Source organism: Amphibalanus amphitrite, unplaced genomic scaffold, assembly GCF_019059575.1.
Source record: "Amphibalanus amphitrite isolate SeventyFive unplaced genomic scaffold, NRLGWU_Aamphi_draft 000033F_arrow, whole genome shotgun sequence".
NCBI classification, from domain to species: Eukaryota; Metazoa; Arthropoda; class Thecostraca; order Balanomorpha; family Balanidae; genus Amphibalanus; species Amphibalanus amphitrite.
The window spans coordinates 1,395,095-1,415,165 of NW_024881529.1; the positions used below are offsets into that span (position 1 = coordinate 1,395,095).

Consider the following 20,071-nt stretch of genomic DNA (forward strand, 5'->3'; position numbering starts at 1 on the left):
AGGCGAGCCACTGCTAGTTTCGACTCTCAGTGCGTCAGAATGTCAGTAACTTCAGCGATCTGTTTCTATTACAGCGCTGGTTTGGCAGGCTATCTTCGAAATATCGCCCGCTTAATCTACAGACATTTCCAGTCCGTTTGTTGGTTATAGCCTTTGCCGTTTGGCTGCTGGCATGTTGTATCTGCATACGTGCAATGCGCATTTAATCGCTGCTGCAGATTAAGTTGCGATTCTCTCCACGGTGTCAGTCATTGCTAAAAATTATGTTTGATATGCCGATCTTTTTATGTGTGTGTGTTTTTTTTAAATAACACCATGCCCACTACACACTAAAGCTTGCATCCAATTCGTTTGTTGGGAGAGCGATCAATGTCTCTCCCGTATGCACAGTTCTTCCAAGCGAAGATTTCGAAGCTAGCCGTGACGAAACAGATCATCTCTTTTTCATCCGTCTTTTATAACATCAGGACGGTCACGCATTTTGCACTCCTCCTTCCCTTCTCCATCTTTCTATAGACTTACTGTTACCCGCTCTGAATACCTATATAACATTACCTACATATCTGGTAAAAATAACCAGCACTGAAACGGAGCATCTCCAATCGCATGAAACTCCCGCCGGGACGACCGTTAGTGACTAGCCAGGCTCGGAGGCCGTCCCTCTGGACTGACTGAGCCACTTGCACTGCGGTGCTTCCAACCAGCGACCGTCTGGGCCAGATGTGTCTCTCCTTCTTCTCACCTCCATTGCGTTGGAGGGATATAGAGTTAGAACCAGTGCGCCCACCCACGAAAAAACAGACGTGACCTTATTTATTTATTTATTTGTAGAGGTGACCTTATTTGGAGGTCTAAAATTTTTAAAATAGAGGTAACCTTATATATTTATTTATTTGTTCATTGGTTCTATGGCTTCCGTTCCATGATTTTGTTATCTCTGCTTGTAATTATGATTTTTTTTACTCTTGGTTGAACACTTATCTCATGCCTGACAACCAAGCACTAACCCGATGGAAACTTAATTCACATGCGGAATCCATGTAAATTCCAATTGAAATGTAGAAACGATTGATCTACAAAGTGTATTCCAGGGCTGTCATTGGCCACGAACCCGGTGTGTAACTGTGGTGACATGTTGACCGACTGTTGTGACCGTCCCTGTTTTCCAGGGCGCCGAGCTCGAATGCTAGTCGTGGGGGCGTGGACCGTGAGTGCCCTGTTTGCCTCGCCAATGCTGGTTCTGTTCGACACAACGTGGTTCGCAGGTGAGCCTATGTTGTATGTGTGAGCCGGTGTGAGCGCACAGTGTGTGGATAAGTCAACAGTATCATAGGATGGAGTCAACAGTGCCTTGGTGAACCTATTTATATACACTGTGGGTGAACCCACGTGCATGGGTATAGACTAGATGCCGGCAGCGCTCGTGCGTTGCCTTGGGCCAGAATTGGAGGATCCATAGCCCAGCGACTTCATTAAAGACCGACTTTTGTGTCGCTAGATCGACGTTTCCCGGGATCAGAGGATCCCTCGTCAAAACCGTTATCCGCCCCCCGCACGCGCAGCTTGCACCCCTCGGATATTATCTCGCCGGAATGTCGTGATCAAATGTATTCTTCTTATGACCTGCAAGTTTTGAACCAGTTAGAGCTGCCGTTTACCCTGCAGGCGTGGCAACGTACGAAGGGGTGCAATCGGCTTGCACGTGCATAGCTCATGCACCACAGAGTTTAGCTCAACCAAATGTGCATTATTTTGGAGGCCTTGCCTGGGACTACCATTGAACCGATTTTGAGGTTGATAGCTTAAAATTTCTTTGAGCCAGAGGACCTCACGTCAAAACGGTTTTCCGACCCCAGCACGTGCAGCCTGCACCCCTCGCAGACGGTGACCCCCCTGGAAACTGGTTCAAGGTGTTACCGATGTGTCCCGCCAGTATGGCTTTGCCCGTGACCTCGGGTTGACCTGTAGCCTTGACAAAAAATTTCGTGTCACCGAAACTTTGAAGCGGAATAGCATGTGTCACGAGGCACCGAGCGAATCGAGGCCAGCACCAAAAGTTTACCTCGCCGGAGACGAATCAAACGGTCCCACTTTCGTCCCGATCGGTCCACCCATTTTGACTCCAGGTCCAAAAAAGCTTGGACAAACTCACTCACATACTCACTCACTGACAAACAGGTTCAGCGTTCAGCCGAACTTTTTTTCAGCGACCCACCAATGGGAATTTCCGGATGCAAAAGCATGCTATCGCATGCTTTTGATCCTCCAATTCTGGACTAGCCAACATTTTATGGAAAATTCTGTGCATTTGTGAGTCAGGGCTGGAAAAAGTGTTTCGGTGGTTGTCGTCCAAAGAAAAACGGGCTTATTTGGTTGTCAACTCAAGATGTCTAACCCGCGCCCCGCTGAGGGTCCTTGATTTCCACGCCCTGCTCAGGAGGGGGGGGGGGGGGGGGGCGGTCAAACGACAAACACCCCGCCCTTTTAACTCGGATCCTGGGTCACGAAGTGACAAGCAGGAAACGGCATTCGAAAGAACGTCCAAAAATAAGGGCGAAAATATGACATTCGTTTTGTAGGCTAAGTCAAAGGTCAGGTCACCAGAGGTCATTAAATGAAAGATATTGCCTTTCAATATTTTTTCAAAACCCGCGCACAACTCGGGAACCAATTATATAGGGCTGTACAGCGCCGCGGAAAAGAATAGATACTGCCCTTTGGACCCTTTCGGTGACCCTTCGACGGTGCCACTGGTCGACTTCCACTCACCTTTGAACAAAACGTGCTCAAGTTGGTACACTTCAGTCGTGCAGACGCCACGGACCCTGCGTGCGAATATATTATAATTCCGCTCCTTTTTGATAGCGCAGCAGCCGTCAGGCTCAATTGTCCGACGATCCGTGTTCCTCGACCTTGGAAGTCCCGAGACACCATATCCCCGTGGGCATGTCATGGCGTGCCCTCCCCTCGGCCTCATCAAAACATTACCGGCACTGACCCGATCCCACTCAAGATGTCCCGCCGCGGACCTACCCCCAGGCGCCACCGGGGTGGGTTTTGACGTCACAAAAGGAGCCCCGGCGGATTGGAGGGGACGCTAACTGGCCGCCGGCCGGGGGCGGCGCTGAAGGGTGCGGCCGAGTCCTGGAATGTACTAGATTTGCCAGACACGTGTTGCCAGCGGACAACCACGGCGACCACTTGGTATGCCATTGGTCGTCTTTATGAGGGTCACCGATCGGCCGTCCGAACGATGGTCGAACGACGCAGTATATACTAAATAGCTATGGGGAGCTGGAATATGTCTGTAGCTACCAGGAAATTTTCCACTGGGATGCCGCCGCGTACGGGAGGTAACGGACTCGAGAACTGCGAGTCGATGTGATGGGGAGGGACAGAGAATGGTTTGCGTGGGCAGAGGTGATTGGGTTGCGTGGGCAGAGGCGGATGGATTGTGCGCTTCTAACCGCACTAAGCGGAAGGAGTTAATCAGTTCAGGCGCTGCGCGTGGTCGCCATAAGATCGTCTCCTCGGTTGTCGTCGACAACGACAAAACGATACAATTTTTCACCCCTGTTGTGAGTCAACAATAAACCGCTGAGCCCAGTAGCAGCTTATGTATGAACGAGCGACTCAGTGTCCCCCTCCTCCCTCCGACATAGCGCAATCGACTCTGACCTCTCCCTCTCCTCCCGACAGAACACCAGATGACCCAGTGCTGGATCGACCTGGGCGAGCCAAACTCGTTCGAGTGGCAGCTGTACATGGTACTCATCAGCGTGGTACTCTTCATCATTCCGGCGGTCATCATCATCTGCTGCTACTCGGTCATCCTCTGCACACTCTGGAGCAAGGGGCGCATGCTCAAAATGACCACCGACCTCGAAAGTGAGTTGTCTTACGGCCAAGGGGTGGGATCGTGAGTGTCAGCGCTTTGGTGCGAGAAACGCTTGCCTCAAGTACCTAACCGCCGACTTGGATATTGTGAGTTGTTTTACAGTCTACAGATGATGTCTAGGAGTCATGCTTACCAAGCTTGAGCGCTCGAGTTGCATCTGTCCTGCCTAGCAAATAATTTCGCCCTCGCGTAATAATGAAAGTATCGTTTCTCAACCTTTTATTCATCAGTTTAAAGTCAGCATCTTGTTTTCCCTTTTAAAGTTTTGGGTCATGTGGCTGTTGAGCTTCAAAGCTATCGTAATGCCCAGTTGATTAGACTGAGGAATGCCATCTTGTAATTTATGCTCAGCAGGGGTGGCAGATTTCGTTTCATGACATTTCTTCATCATATTAACGATGTTTATGTTGATATTGTTGGATGGTTGGAAACCCCTTTCACCACACAACGATTTTCAGGAACCTGAACGTCTTTGTTTTGACTCATGGGTGTGTTGACTTCGACCCCAACAGGACGCGGGTTACCTAGGTATACGTCAATGGGAGAAAACTGAAATGCGCCTCTTTTGTGCGAATGTCGTTGAAAACGCTCTCAAGCATCGGTTCATAGGTAACATGACACACTGAATCGGCAAAATGCACCTTTGACCCCTCTGTATGCCCTTGAGGTCATCTCAGGTCATGAACGGTCACCAGCAGTTTTAGTGTCTCATCGAAGTCATCAGAAGCATCTGAATGATATCACACTGCTTCAGAATTTATGGCGCCGATCTCCTTTAGTCGGAAGCTGAGCTGCGATTTGCAAAGGCCTGAAATCACTGTTTCAGCGAGATGTGACGTTTATTCAGTTTATTCAGTTTTGTGTGCCCTTTTACTTTGACATCCATTCCATGAATGATGAGAAATGTTACACTGGCGTGAAGGAACAGAATAGAATGCGCTGACACTGCTTGCAACGGCCCGCCTCAGCCCCCAGCCTTTTCAACAATATTCCAGACCATGGTTTGCGCTATGAGTTCTCACATAACTCATAAGCGCACCATTGCTAACTTGTGTGCGCTGGATGCTAAATAAATATATGGGCAGAGGCAGAAATAGTCAGTCAGAAGCGGCTATGGTCAGCAATTTGTATAGTCAGAAGCATTGATCCATGATCGGACAGCTGGTATGTTCATGCGCTGAACAGGGTGCTCTGGCCACTGGCTAGAAGCGCGGGTCACAGGCATGTAGTATTCGTCGCCGGCCCGACACGGTCTCATTTGCCATGGAACTGGCACACAGGTCGGCAGGCGGTGCCCCACACCAAACAGAAGGACGATATGCAGGCGGGAGGCGCCGCGCACCTTGTACCGAACTGCAGGCGCTTGTCCAGCCCGATGGCTGACATGACCGTCACCGGTTTCCAGCAGCGTAACCCTTTATCTCGAGTCGATACAAGCACGGTAAAAGGCAACTACTCGGAATGGGCGTGCTGGCTGACGGCTGCAAATAGCAGCAGCGACCATGCGTCTAGACGGTGTGCATTTGCATGATGCACAGGTCACGTTTATTCGTGCTAAACGTGCAGCAGTGGACCATCAGGCAAACAAAAACGATCCAACCCCACCCGATGAGTACCAATCTGACCTGACCTGAACGACCTGACCTGACCTGTTTTCCGCAGACCACCGGTTCGCCCGCGCGACCAACACAGCTGCAGGGAAGAGAGCCGAGGACTGCGACCTTCGTCGGGCCAGTTCTCGCGGTCTGATACCAAAGGCGAAAATAAAGACAGTCAAGATGACGTTTGTCATTGTATTCGGTGAGTCCGACTGTCCTCGGGATCAGGGCTCGCCAAAAGGAGTCAGTGGGGCGGGATGGCGTTGTCTCTGAATGGGTAACAATTCAACCAGATGGATCAGTCGTATTATGTAAGTAGTGGATTTCACGACTCATCAGTCCTTACTCCTTGAGCGATCGGAGCTGATTCTGCGACTAGTAACTTGTTGGCTTCTCCGGTTGACAAGTGCATAAGAACATAGTTACATGTGCTATATTCAGGTGAGTGGGTATGCTGTTTTGACGTCACCATTCTGTATCTCCCAAATCGCGATGATTTGTTCCGGCTCATCAGTCTGCCGAGCAACCCATTAGGCACGTGAGCTACATCAAACCAGATACGTATGTGTACTTATCTGTACACTAATGACATGGTTTGTAGGATAGTGGCTCTTGAGCCAAACTGACTCGACGATTGCTCGCTCAGACAGGAGCTTATGATGCGTAACATGCGATCAGTGAGGCACAATAATGCGCGCACAAATTAAATGGAGTGAATGATCTCTTAGGTAGGCGCGCGGAGCATTTTGGATTGGTATTTTAGTATTCGTCCTAATCTTCATTTGAAAATCGTCAACTCATTTCAGAGATGCGTTGCGTCAAAAAAAATCCCCATCGCTATGTTTTTAAGGGAAATACAACTGGAGACTTGGGTCAAATAATGTGCTGCTGGCACTACCTTGGTTTCTTCAACTAGCCATCCGGCATATGCATGTAAGGGAAATACACAATGTGCTGCTGGCACTACCTTGGTTTCTTCAACTAGTCATCCGGCATATGCATCCGATATAGTTGTAAATGTTATTTGACATTCAGACTGGGACAAATCAACGTCAAGAAGCCGGACCCTACCTCAAGTTGTCGTTTTAGGAATGTTTCTTGTCATGCATCACATGAATCTATGATTCATGAACTATATAAACATGATTCATAATACTTAGGTATGTTTCGTGCATTAAGTCAATGCTCGGTGCATACCTATACCGAAATGAGCTGTTTAATGTTGATGTCTTGTATGGATGTCACACTCGCATCACACAGCATTTCTGCTTTGCGTTTAGTATTACGATTCGTGTGATGTTTAATTATATAGGTCAGATGAACTGAAGCTGCGATCACGTAATCTGAGACGCAGAGTACATTATTGGATGCCATATTCAGCAACTGGGCTGTGTGCCATCCGTGGCTGTCGGCCGTAACGCTTCGAGCTGTGTTCTCTGTTACACGGGGCATGGAAAAACGCTAATAACAACGTATAATCAGGCTCCAAGCCTGCCTGACATCCGGTGATCCCTACCGACTGACTGGCACGGCATGCTGGAAACAATGGTCGCTTGGGTGCTGCCCGGACATAAAGTATCTATCACTTATCAGAGTTAACCCAGTGAACTCTGCTCTCATATGCTTACAGTGTTCATCTTATGCTGGAGTCCGTACTTCGTGTTCGACTTGCTGCAAGTGTTCGGGCACCTGCCGCGCACACAAACCACCATCGCGGTGGCCACCTTCATCCAGAGTCTGGCACCCCTCAACTCGGCCGCCAACCCCATCATCTACATCATTTTCTCCAACAACGTCTGCAGAAACCTCAGGTAAGGGAGAGAGAGAGAGAGAGAGAGAGAGAGAGAGAGAGAGAGAGAGAGAGAGAGAGAGAGAGAGAGAGAGAGAGAGAGAGAGAGAGAGAGAGAGAGAGAAAGAGAGAGAGAGAGAAAGAGAGAGAGAGAGAGAGAGAGAGAGAGAGAGAGAGAGAGAGAGAGAGAGAGAGAGAGAGAGAGAGAGAGAGAGAGAGAGAGAGAGAGAGAGAGAGAGAGAGAGAGAGAGAGAGAGAGAGAGAGAGAGAGAGAGAGAGAGAGAGAGAGAGAGAGAGAGAGAGAGAGTTTATGTAAATTATTTGCTACATTGATAGGTCTGTTGGTAAATGGGAACTGCAGCGTAAGCGCTCTTACGGTCCAAATCTGCTAATTTTCATGCGATAAAAAACAATTTATTGTGAATGAGTCAGTCTTAACCCGGGCCCTGTTCGGGTCCGCGCAAAATATTTTGCCGAGTGTGAAGTCACACATGCGATGATGTCAGCCGCCTGGCTCCGCCCATGCTCCGCCCCCTCTCCGCCGGCCCGCAAAGCCGAGGGCCACGCGACACGCGGCGAACCGTGGCGCGGATGGACTGGTGTGTTTCGTTCAATTACTGAGTAAAATGCGTTCAAATGTGGTTAATAGCAATGTGCCACTGAAAAGAAAGATAGTGATACCAAAACAACACCACACTAACCACTTACAATAAGAAATATATGAGGGCAAACTTTAATCCGCGCCACTTTCGCCTCCTGCAGCTACTATTTTCTTCTTGCGCAAAACTGAAAGATTTTGCGCGAGCCTACGTCACACGTGTGACGTCATACGCCGAAGGGCGGGGCTTGGCACCCGAGAGACCCCAACTGCGCATGCGTGGTGCAAAATTTTGCAATAGGATGCGCTGCCCGAACAGGGCCCAGGCCGGGCCCGGGGGGTAATCCCAACCACCGCAGCCCGGGGGGGGGGCGTTTTCGCCCCCCCCTGTCTAACTCCGTAAATAAGGGAGCTACGGAAACAAAAGTGATACCAAACGAAAGGTCCTTACGAGACGATTCTAAAGCACCTAAAATTTTTGACCTCAGGTCAATTTTCATGGTCAGAGGTCAAGGTCAAAGGCAAAAACCGGCACATATGTAGTGATCTCAAAGTAAGCCTTCTAGAAGACGGCAGGCGGCATCAAACCGGCAAAATTGGGTGTCAAACGAAAGAAGAGAATCTGAGGATTCTGAAAATTTGCTCAAAGTGGAAGGTCAAGGTCAAGGTCACGCTCAAAATTGACCTCAAACTTGGCACTTTTTCGTACATCTTGCGTGCTAACTTCCAAGATGTTTTGAAATGTTTTGAGGCTTATCACTTCCCTATTTGTGGTTCATCTTACGATACAAGGCTGCTCAAAGGTCAAGGTCACTGAAGAGTATCCCTGCTAGAGGCTATTTCACTGATTCAAGTTAGTAATAATAAATAAGACAATTTTGCCATGCGGAAGCTCTAAATGAAGGCTTAGAGGAAAATAGATGCCAGATTCGTGATCAGCGGGTACAAATCCATCATAAACGACCTTTCATGTGTCAAGGTCAACCAGAGGTCATTCGAGGTCACATGAGGTCAACATAAAACTTGACCTTTTCCGAACAAAATATATATCATTCGACGCGGCTTGACAAGGCGAATGCGATGGTACCACTGCCGTAGCTCTAGGACCATTTTTGTCGAAGTTATTTGCGAAAAACTAAAACCACATTTCGGGGTCGTTGACCTGACCTCTGACCTCAGGTCACCAAAACTATTTTTCTATTTTTCTCTAGGTCAAACGCTACACAACCGTGCTCGTAATTTGTCTTTATCTCTAAAACTCTATTTTTAGCAGCTATTTGAAGTTTGCGTCTGTGACGCCGAAGTTTGCCGTGCAGGGGTCTAGAAAAATGGACCTTGTGACGTCATCAAGGGGGCTAGGTCCAAATTTTTTACTTCAGAAGATGTCAAATTGATGGGAGAAAAGGTACTGAAAGTTTCGCTTTCCTATCTCTAAGCGTTCGGGAGCTATCGCAAATATTCGCCAGGGGGGGGGGCGAAAAACGCCCCCCCCGGGCCCGCGAGGGTTAACCCGCGCCCCACTGGGGTCTGTGTATAACACGCCCTACTGGGGGGGGGGGGGGGCTATTCATAGCCCCCCTCCTAACTCCGAAACTACTGGGCCGATCGTCAAAATTCAAACAGCGTCTGATAGCCCCGGAAAAACTGTCGAGCGAAACCTAATTTCATTGACCTCGAGGTCACCGATGACGTCACAGGTCAGGTCAAAGTAAAAATTATTAGCATTTTGGCTTGTGCACATTTTGGGCTCTGGCCGCCGTCTTACAAGTCAGATCAGGCTCATTTTTGGTATCCACACTCGTGAACAGATGCTCTAGATACCTTGAGGGTACCAAACTTGTACTTTGATTTTCAGGTCAGGGTCAGGTCATCACAGGTCACGAAAATATTATACCATGCGTCGGTCACGTGACACATGTTTTATGGTCCATTTAGGCCATAGATTTCGAATTTGATGTCGTCTGTCTCATTCGAGGTCATTTTGAGTCGAATTCAGCTTAGGTCAGGTCACTTTCAGGTAAAAAAAGGTCAAATTTTGAAGGTAAAATTTTTCAACAAAAAAGGTGTCTATTGGATGGAGTTTGAGCTCAGGAACACGATGGTGCCATTTTTATTGGTGTTCGATGTCAAATACGTACTGAAAAATTGATTTGAAAAATTAATAATTGTGATTTTTTTGCAATAATGCGTAGGTATAACTTGGCCATTTTTGAAGATATTTAGCTAAAACTGGCTAGAGTTAGTCATAATCATGCGTTGTGTCACATATATTCCGGTTTTTTCGAAAAGTTAAAAAAAATTGAAAAAAATATAAAAATATAAATTTTGAATATTATTATATAAAATTTTCGAAACTTTCAAAATTTTGAAAATCCGAGATAGCAGTTTGATAGCACGGTCAATTCTGAGTCCTTTCATGCAAAGAAATTGGATCTAGCTTAAAAACTGAGCTCTTGGGAGCGATTGCCGTGGCTCAATGTTTTGCGTCGAAATCGGACGAACATGACGTCACTCTGACGTCATTTCCGGCCGACCTATGGTAGCTACCAAGTTCAAATTTTGACACAAGGTGTCAAATTGATGCAGCCGAAGGTACTGAAAGTTTGGCGTCGATCCGTCAAGCGGTTTGGAAGTTATTGCAGAAAAACGGGAGGGGGCTATAAATAGCCCGTGGGGCGTGGGTTAATATGCGGTTATCCATAAATGTTTTACGTCACACTACCAGTAGCTCAGAAATAGTTTACGTTCAGTTTTCGTTTTAACTCGCCCATGGCTTCCCAGAAAACACAAAATAGTATAATTCACGAGACATGCTTTGCGTCCGAGATATGCGAGATGGTTCATTTCCAATGCTAATCCATGCGCCCTCTCGTTAAACTGCACTCGACGCTGGCTTTTCGGTCGTTTTCTGGGAATAAAGTGTCACTGGTGGGGATTGGATGAGGTCGTCGGTTCAGCTGGTGCCGCCAGCTCAGTGGCACCCTGACTGTGGCGGTGCGAGCGACTTTAGCGAGTGTCATTTGAGCGAACGTCATTTGAGCGAACCATTTTCAGCGACTGGCAACTTAGCGAATATCGAATTGAGCGATTATCAAATATAGCGATTATCAATTTAGGCGAAAGCTATGTTTCAGCGACATCTATTTCGTCGACTACAGTTTGAGCGACTGTCATTTCAGCGAAACACTTCATCGTCCCGTAACGGTGTAAATTTTTTCTTTTTTTCTTTTGCGAGCGTACGTACAACGAATTTTTCCCGAACTTTTCATGGTTATCCGGAACTGGATGGCGGATGTCACGTGCAAAGTTCAGACATTAAGCTCCAAATTTAATGCCACATTTCTCAAAAATTTCAGTGGTTCGATTTCACCCCCCCCCCCTGCTGTTTGCCAATCAATAATGATGACCAAACGTTTGTTCAGAGATTCATATTGCTTGTGCTGTTTTTAGCGAAATTCCCCCGCTTGAGTTTGGATCAGTTCCCCATGTTGTAAAATTTGTTCTTGCCCTAAGCAACGTACGAATTTTCAGATATTTGGGTGAGGTCCCTGAAACATAGACTGGATCCCCCTGTGCCATCACTCGAGTTTATAATTGGTCCTTGGCATTCCTTCCATCGTCCTATCTCTCACGTTCCACATTTCCAGATCAAGGTTGCAGAATGAGGCCAGATATTTTTGTGGTTTCCAAGCTTAAAAAGCAAATTTTTAATTTGCCGCGCGCAGCTTGAAGCATGACACATACCAAGCGAGTATTCCAAGGGCAAGACTTCCCGAAAAGTAGCAAATGATTGACTTCCGTCGCGTTCGGTTTCGCTGTAACTGTGTTCGCTCAATTGGTCCCCCATTGACCTCCATATATTCGCTCAATCTGGTTTCGCTGATTCTGGTCCTCGCTTAAGTTGATAATCGCTGTGATTGAATTCGCCGACTTGACAATCGCTGAAAAAGTCAATCGCTTAAATTGATAATCGCTGAAAAGGCTTCGCTCAAATGTCGTTCGCTGAAATGACGCTCGCTCAGGTGTCGCAGAACCTGACTGTGGGGGTCACGGTGGGACCTCAGTCCCTCAAGAGACCGCCGCACTGTCCCAAACACGGTGGGAGAGTGGGACACATCAGACGGTGGGATATGGTGGGATTTCTACCGACGGTGGGACCCACGACCGGTTGATTATGCAATTGACTTGCCTTACGTTAGTCTGTAAAGCCTCCATTCAATGCGTGACGATTGGTATCAAAGTCGGACGCTGTTCTCAGAAAACCAGCGCCAAGCCACACAACTGTGGCAACTGGTTTCGTCCGCAAACTGACCATACGCCCGCATGTCCTACACTGTTTGTACTGGGCTGAGTCGCCTTGGTCAAGCGCTGCTTTGGTGTTATTTGAAACGTGCCGATATAGGAAATGTACCAATATGCATGTGCTGGCCGGATATTCGCCAGCTACATAGAAAGTTAATCTGAGGCGTTGGGTCGCCGGCGGATACCTACTGGACGGCAATCCGTATGGTAGTTACCATGTGGTCCTTACGTTACTACCTTCTTACCAGGGCTGCGGAGTCGATGGATTTTCGGCGACTCCGACTCCGACTCCGACTCCGGCTTTCAAAAACCAGCTCCGACTCCGACTCCGACTCCGGGCAGAATTGTCGACTCCGACCGACTCCAACTCCCGACTCCGACTCCGCAGACCTAGCAGGGCTGCGGAGTCGACATATTTTCGGTGACTCCGACTCCGACTCCGGCTCGGGTTTCTAAAATCGACTCCGACTCCGACTCCGACTCCGGTCACAACTGTCGACTCCGACCGACTCCGACTCCGACTCCGACTCCGACTCCGCAGCCCTGCTTCTTACTACCCAGGTGGTCTGCCGTATTTACCCAGCTGGTGCACCACATCGGCGGTCTGTGTTATCACTGACCCCTTGTCCAGCCCCACCACTCCCTTCTGGAACCTTGCCTTACCATAAAATAAGCGCTTATGATGCCCCTTGTGATGAAAGCTGTCCGCACTTACCTTACCTTACCTAATCTATCCAAAGCTAGCCCTAGCCATTTCAATCATTTTTCACTAGACCCATGTTTCATTCGTACTGGATTTCAATATGCCTACGCGAGCCGGTGGAGGCGTTGGCGGCTTCTTTACAAGCCCCAGTGACCGTATAACCAATTGACCATTTCCCCCGCAGGCGTCTGTCGGCGGTGGAGTGGCTGGTGAAGCGACTGCCCTGCTGCCGTCGATGGGCGCCCAGTCGGCCGTCGGTTACGACGTCGACGTTCCGTTACGGCACCGACTTCACCACAATGTCCGACTCGCGCTCCCGCAGCGCGCACACGCAGACACGGTGAGAGACTGTGCGCACACGCAGACGCGGTGAGAGATTGTGCGCACACGCAGACACGGTGAGAGGCTGTGCGCACAGGTGGGACACAGACACTCGGTGACACACATACAGACGCGGTGAGACACAGACACACAGACACACATACAGACGCGGTGAGACACAGACACTCGGTGACACACACAGACACGGTGAGAGGCTGTGCGGACACACAGACACGGTGAGAGACTGTCCGCGCACATACAGACACGGTGAGAGACTGTGCGCACACACAGACACGGTGAGACTGTGCGCACACAGACACGGTGAGACTGTGCGCACACAGACACGGTGAGACACGGTGAGAGGCTGTGCGGACACACAGACACGGTGAGAGGCTGTGCGCTCACACAGACGCGATGAGACACGGTGAGAAACTGTCCATCCAAACACGGTGAGAGACTGTCCAGTCTCCGACTATAGTAGGTCGTCTAATTCTTCCATTATCCAATGCATAAATCTGTCTTACGATTTCCTTTTTTATTATGGATTAGGTGCTTTCGAAAAGTTTCAAGCAATTATCCCCAAGCGTTCAGAAATAGGTATACAGGAGAGGACAGAAGGCTCTAGCGAGGTCCTTTAGCGAGGTTCTAGCTTTAAAGATTCTGCGTTTTGTTTGTCTGTCGGCTGCGAAATCACTTGAACTAGCGTTACAACCTTTTAAAGTTTTATTGGGACATGTTTGTCGGAAAAGCTAGCATTAGTCTGATACGGCGAAAGCGCTACATAAGTATAAGTGGATGATAACATAGAGGCAGCACGTTCGCATCGATTGCTGTGTAGGTACGATTTGTTCTGTATGCATTAATTTATTATGAGTTCCAGTAATCCGAACCGTTTTATGTGTTAGCTAGAGGTGGCAAAATGTGGACCCGAGGACCCGGTCCAAAGAACCAGTCTGGACCCATATGGGTCCAGACCGGTTCCTGGAAATTTTCTGACGGGTCCAACCGGGTCCTACCATAAACTATACATCTTGCACACTACACATTATTGCAAAATATGAAGTGAATGTTTTTTTTTTTGCACACAGTAGCTCATGAGTATTCCCAGTGGGAAACAGGCTGTTCTACATGATGCAACTAATGATTCCTACAAGAAGTTTGTATTAATTGACTTTTGGGGAACGGGTCCAACTGGTTCCGGTTCCAACTAAGACCGGGTCTGACTGGTTCCAGAAATGTCCAGCCGGGTCTGGTTCGAGTCTGGTTCCCAAAATTTTCATCTTTTGCCACCTCTAGTGTTAGCCAAGTCTGTAAGCAGCCTCAGACGTTGGCCTGATAAAAAATGTAAATAGGTTTGTACGTAAGCAGGTGTGGATAAAGATATTCATAGTTTGCCTGTGAATGCCAGCGATATCAACATGTTTTTCACGCTCACATATGTACGAACTTTCTGAAGTATGCAGGAAAACATGTGGGTGATCGACGTCCTGGTGCTTGTTGACAGATCCATCGTTCAACGAGGCGACGGCCTACGGAACTATGGTGCTGCCACCTCGGGGCCGCAAACGGAAACTCACCTTCAGCCAGATGGCGCTACGACACAGACAGTGCCGGAGCGGACTGCCCTGAGCGGCTCTGTGCGAGTCTGAGTCCTGCCTGCAGCACTCACGAAAAGTCCTCAGTTTGAGATGGAGGCGGATAAAGGGCCAGGCTGCATGTAGATGACCGAGAGGTCATGTGCTTTGTTGGTGTCAAGATGAGACGTCATTGTGGAACGCCAATTGTAAATAATGTGCTGTATGCTCTTACGTACGAACAAATGTGTGGCGGTTATTTATGTGTGCAATGCCAGAGACGATCAATGTGTGGATGTTTCAATGGAAGTGGATATTTATGTAGTCCTCGAGGAGGGACACCATCACCTATCCGTGCTTCTATCTTCAGGATACTGAAATCCTTCTCCTCCAAGCCGCAATCCCCCTCCGGGCTGGACAGGCAACTTTATCTCATGCGGGCTGCTCCCTTGGAGCGGCACCGCTGCTCCCGAGGGAGCGCACCCCGTAGCCGGGTGCAGTGAGTGCCTTGGGGCTGGATGGCCTGTCCTCTGGACAGGCTCAGCCCCGGCGACTCACTAGGGTGCCTGCCCAGACCAATGTCTCCCCCTAATTCCTATCATCCTTCCGGCTCTGCAATGGTCTTGTCGACCGAAAGGGCCTAACCCAACAAAACAAAAACAAACAAACAAGGGACACCATGTCGGGACCTTGGCCTCGGACAGCCAGATGCACTCAGCACAAATAATGATAAATATTTATCGAATCGTCTCGGGATTTACCATGCTTTAGCTCGATGTCCATCGGATTAAAAAACTGCATGGGTGCTGAGGCCTGAAAATATAACATTTATCACTACTAACACGAACCTAAGTATCGTTTAAAGACATTTTTTTTGTTGTTTCCTCAACAAACGCCTATTGTTGAGGAAAAATTATCATGGCGAAGAAAACAAGTTCTAGGTACGTACATCGCTTTATGAATATGAACTTTAACGACAATGACAAAGCCATGAGATCTTAGGCGGACGGAAATTGACAATCATGGCTCATTTTTTATGACGACGATGACAATGATGGTTGATGTGTCAATCCACCTGTCTGAGCTTCATCACAGTAGGCATTGTTGAGAGGCTCAGGCAAGCCTCTTGGTTGTCGGCTGTCGCCTTGTTTTGATGCCGTCTGAGTGTACATATACCTACCTATGTGTGTGTGTGACGTTGCCTGTCGGTTTATGTGACGTGTGTCCGTGGGCGTGAGTATCGATTCGATACCAAAAACACAGGGGCCGACTGACCGTGTTATTTATGTTAAGTGTAAATAAACCTGTAATTTGTCAACAGTTTCTTTTTTATTTTTGGAAAATTAAGCAAACGGCAAATCCTGAAAAAGAGGGCACTGAAAATTTCGCGCTCCTATCTCATCTCAGCATTCAAGAGCAAATGCAAAATTTCGCCATGGCGACGAAAAACGCAGTCCGCGTTCCATCGACCACCGGTCCCGATGGACGTCCCAGTCCCTCATCCCAAGTCCCAAACTCCCAACTCCCTGCACTCAACCCGACCATCCGGTTCTAATAAGGACGACTTAAGTTTCCTATTTTGTTCCCGTTCCTTCTAGATCAAATTTCAAATTCCAAGCTAATTTAGATTAGAAAACGTATCTACCGTAGTCATGTTTCATGTAACTATAGGAATCTTGGTTTATAACTGTGGTTTTATGGACATAACTTTAAAAACGAATCCAATGTCAGCTTCACGGACCTCGGGAGAAAACCTCACCTTGGCGTAAGCTTGGCATCAATTTGGCGACTTATACAATTATCTTGGCATAATCCGCGTTTAGGCCCAATAAGTTGTTCACGCCAACTATATGCCAAATTACAATAGGACAAACGGCCAGCTACGTGCACGGCTACGTGGCTTTGGAACCAAGGTGATAAGAAGATCGTGTATTCCTGTGAAGTATTGATGTAGACTGCAAGAACGTGCCATTTTTTGGATGAGAAGAAGGCAGGGTAAGTGTTGTGGAAAGGTTTAGGCGATTTGTTAGCGTAGTCTTTGACTTATGCACCTGTTTGGTGTCAATACCTCAAATGTCACTGTCGCGTCACATGAGCTGTAATTCATTTTAAATTGTGCACGTGCAATAATATAGTCTAAAACATGTCTTGCAGATGTCTAAATTATGGTGAACAACTAAAACATAAACCCTTGCACCATGTAATTTTCCAGGATTTGAATTATCCTGGTACAGCAATGATAAATTTATAAAGAGGCCACTTAGAGTTCGGAATAGGCGGTAATCTTATAGCAGGTGTCTTAGGTGCTGTCAGGAGTGAGGTCTCTTAATGCTCAGTCCTTCGGCCCCTTTTGTTCCTGTGGTACGGGTGTGACATTTCTTCTATGCCGTGTTAAGGCAAAAATGATTGCATTTGGGTCAGGGTGACCTCAGGGCTCTGGCCTTGTGATGTAATAACTTATAACCTCTGTCACTGTGACTGTGAGTGAGTCTGACCCCGTGTGATGGTTTTTGCCTTTGCACAGCAGCTCTGAGATCAACTGCTCAGCTCTGAGATCTGATAGTTCTGAGATCAATTGCTCATTAAAAATGTTTGCTGACCATACAATGACAACACTTTTTAGGCAAAGGTTAAGCCCAGATCATTCCAGGCAGGATGAAAATATCTCAGGCATGAACTTTTTGAGCATGACTAAAAAATATGCTTGGAGTCAGAGTTGGAGTTCGAGTTTGATTCACAAAAAATCATTAACTCTGTAGCCCTGACAAAATATATATGAGCTGAAAAAGAATACTGCATATCCACTTGCATTCTTCAATTAGGTACCAATATTAGCAGTTTTGACCTTTCAATGGGATGATGTCATTCTCAAATTATCTTTACCAATAGTCATTATAGGCAAGGCACATGTAGGTAGAGTTGTTGCAATGGACTGCCAACTGCTTTCAGGCAAAACAAAAATGTTAATTTTCAATTGTCTAGTAATAAAGCACATGAGAACTGTTTCAGAATCTGATATTTTGAGAGATTAAAGCACAGAAGCATCAACTTTCATCAAAACAGCTGAAGCAGAAATGTCAAAAGTCAAGCGAACTCCTCCAGTAAGTATTTGTCAGCTGCTTTGTAAATATATACCTATACTATTGACATCAATTTTAAGGAACTTCAATAATGCAATGCAAGACCTGAGGCCTCTTGCACCAAACTACCCAGCTAGGTAAATTCGAAAAACCGGTTTCAGAATAAGCTAATCAAACGATGGTAAATTTGTTTGCAATAGCCCAATACATAATCCTACTGGTGCTTGGTAAATTTTACACGCACATTGTCACATTTGAGTCTTGGATTGGGTATACGATGCAAAATAATCCAAGCATTGGTGCAAGAGGATTTTGGTGCAAGAGGGCTCAGCTTGTGCAGACCATCTTTTTACTATTTTTTCTAAATGAAAGGCAATTTTAGCTCATAAAATATTGCATCATATAAATGACAAGTGACAATGCAACTAACAACTATTGTCCAAGACAACTATTGCAACTGATAACTTGTACCCCTAGACAAGTATGTGTTATGCAATTTTGAATTGCTGTAGTTTTATGATATGTTTGATAAGATCAACTGTCGATTACTTGTTCAGCTTTGTCTTAGCCCTGTTCTGTTTCGTGATTGGTTACAAATGGAATCATCTTCAGAAACCACCGGCACCAGAGAAACCATCCGCGCTGGAATATGCCGTCGGAAAATACATGCGCGAGCATGTGCCGCGCAAGAAGACCAAGTTCCTGCACCATCCGGTGGAGTACTTCACGGCGTCGCGAGCTGTGGACGTGCTGCTCGACTCACCGTGGGCCACCGACTCGGAGAGGCAGCCGGCGCTGTTCACCGACCGCCAGTCGGTGGTCGACTTCCTGGACGGGTGAGCTATGAGCGCTCAGCAGTCGGTATCGGTGCCGATATCCGAGTGTTGACTCATGCCATGGCTAATTGATTGCGATGCTGCTCCCCACAGCAGCCAGGGAGAAGTATACACATTTCTGGATTGGTGTCCTCTATGATCATTTTATCAGCTCAGGGTTCTATTTAGTTAATTTCTTCACCCTCATGCTTGTTTTATTGTTGAAACTTTGCCAGTGCCCATTGGTGCTGGACTGTTCGTTTTAGCCTGCCACATGCAGTCACATTATCATTCCCACCGTCCTTCGCCCCACAGAATGCTGCGACGCAAGTTCTTCCACCGCGCCAAGAAGGTGGCCATCAGCGACCGCGACCTGCGCCGCAAGCAGCTGAAGAAGCTTAAGAAGCTGGAAGAGGAGGAGAAGCGTCGCACGGCGCCGCGCGGCGACTCTGAGTCGGAGCGGGACGACCGGCGCACAGCCGAGGAGCGCAGCGCAGCAGAGGATACGGCCGCCGAGCGGAGCGCAGTCGAGGGAGAGGCCTCGCCGAAAGCCTCCGGGAAGGTGGGTACTCAGAGACAACAGTACCTAAGTGATTAATTTGATTAATTCAATTTTATTGCAAGTGAACAGATGTGGGGCCGCTACAGATAATACATATGATTCAGATAATGCAACCATTTTGAGTAAGCATGCGAACAGAGTTGCTTTGTTTCCGATGCGATGAATTTACCAAATGATAGTCAAGTTATTCACTACAGCCCGACTTTGCTTTTGCTTAGTTCTTGATCGTATGAACCCTAAAAGGAAAACGAAATTGTTCTATCGATTTTTTTTCATTTTGTATGCATTGTTTGATATGACAATACGTGTCTGTGTCTCATGTGTCTGTGTCTGTCTGCGCTTTCCTCGTCTCACTTCCCTCAACGACCTGTTTAGCCACCTTCCCTAACAAACCAATACCGCGGCCAGTGCATCGCATCTCACTTCCCCATTCTCCCATTGCTCCATCAACATCCCTCCCCTCCCTCCCTCCCCAGGACGGAGATGACGGCAAGCCGAAGCGGCGTATCAAGCTGGACATGCACCTGGAGCAGCTGTTTGTGGACGGTACCGACGCCTACGTGTGGATCTACGACCCGATTCCGACCTATTACTGGCTGCTCGGCTCCCTGATCGTCGCGGCCATCGTGGCTGTCTGCCTGTTCCCGCTGTGGCCCAGCAAAATGAGGCACGTAGGCGGTCTCTTGACGGACGATGTCTTGTCTTTTGGGAAACTGGAAGGATGGAGGGGGAAGGCTTAGAGGTGGGGAGATCTTGGGGGTAGGCAGAGGCTGTTAGTAAAACTGCGTCATCGTTTCAGTGAGAAGTGATTGGAAATCACTAGCCCCCATG

General features: G+C 47.7%; 2 protein-coding genes across 4 annotated transcripts in view; both read left to right on the plus strand.

Annotated features, from left to right (window-relative positions):
- The window catches only part of LOC122369298 (cardioacceleratory peptide receptor-like), a 61,174-nt gene extending 45,073 nt beyond the window's left edge, over positions 1 to 16,101 (plus strand). For 2 of the 3 annotated variants that reach the window (XM_043343948.1, XM_043343939.1), the window contains exons 6-11: positions 1,170 to 1,265; positions 3,700 to 3,888; positions 5,561 to 5,698; positions 7,127 to 7,307; positions 13,073 to 13,228; positions 14,714 to 16,101. In XM_043343948.1, coding sequence (XP_043199883.1) covers positions 1,170 to 1,265; positions 3,700 to 3,888; positions 5,561 to 5,698; positions 7,127 to 7,307; positions 13,073 to 13,228; positions 14,714 to 14,858 — 905 coding nt within the window. In that variant the 3' untranslated portion in view covers positions 14,859 to 16,101. Of the gene's footprint in view, positions 1 to 1,169; positions 1,266 to 3,699; positions 3,889 to 5,560; positions 5,699 to 7,126; positions 7,312 to 13,072; positions 13,229 to 14,713 lie in introns of those variants that run through there. The other variant, XM_043343956.1, reaches the window with a different exon arrangement.
- A 511-nt stretch (positions 16,102 to 16,612) lies between these two features.
- Positions 16,613 to 20,071, plus strand: part of LOC122369290 — a 50,298-nt gene continuing 46,839 nt past the window's right edge. Inside the window, exons 1-5 of the mRNA XM_043343926.1 lie at positions 16,613 to 16,778; positions 17,793 to 17,884; positions 18,476 to 18,699; positions 18,994 to 19,240; positions 19,717 to 19,907. Coding sequence (XP_043199861.1) covers positions 17,858 to 17,884; positions 18,476 to 18,699; positions 18,994 to 19,240; positions 19,717 to 19,907 — 689 coding nt within the window. The 5' untranslated portion in view covers positions 16,613 to 16,778; positions 17,793 to 17,857. The remainder of the gene's footprint in view (positions 16,779 to 17,792; positions 17,885 to 18,475; positions 18,700 to 18,993; positions 19,241 to 19,716; positions 19,908 to 20,071) is intronic.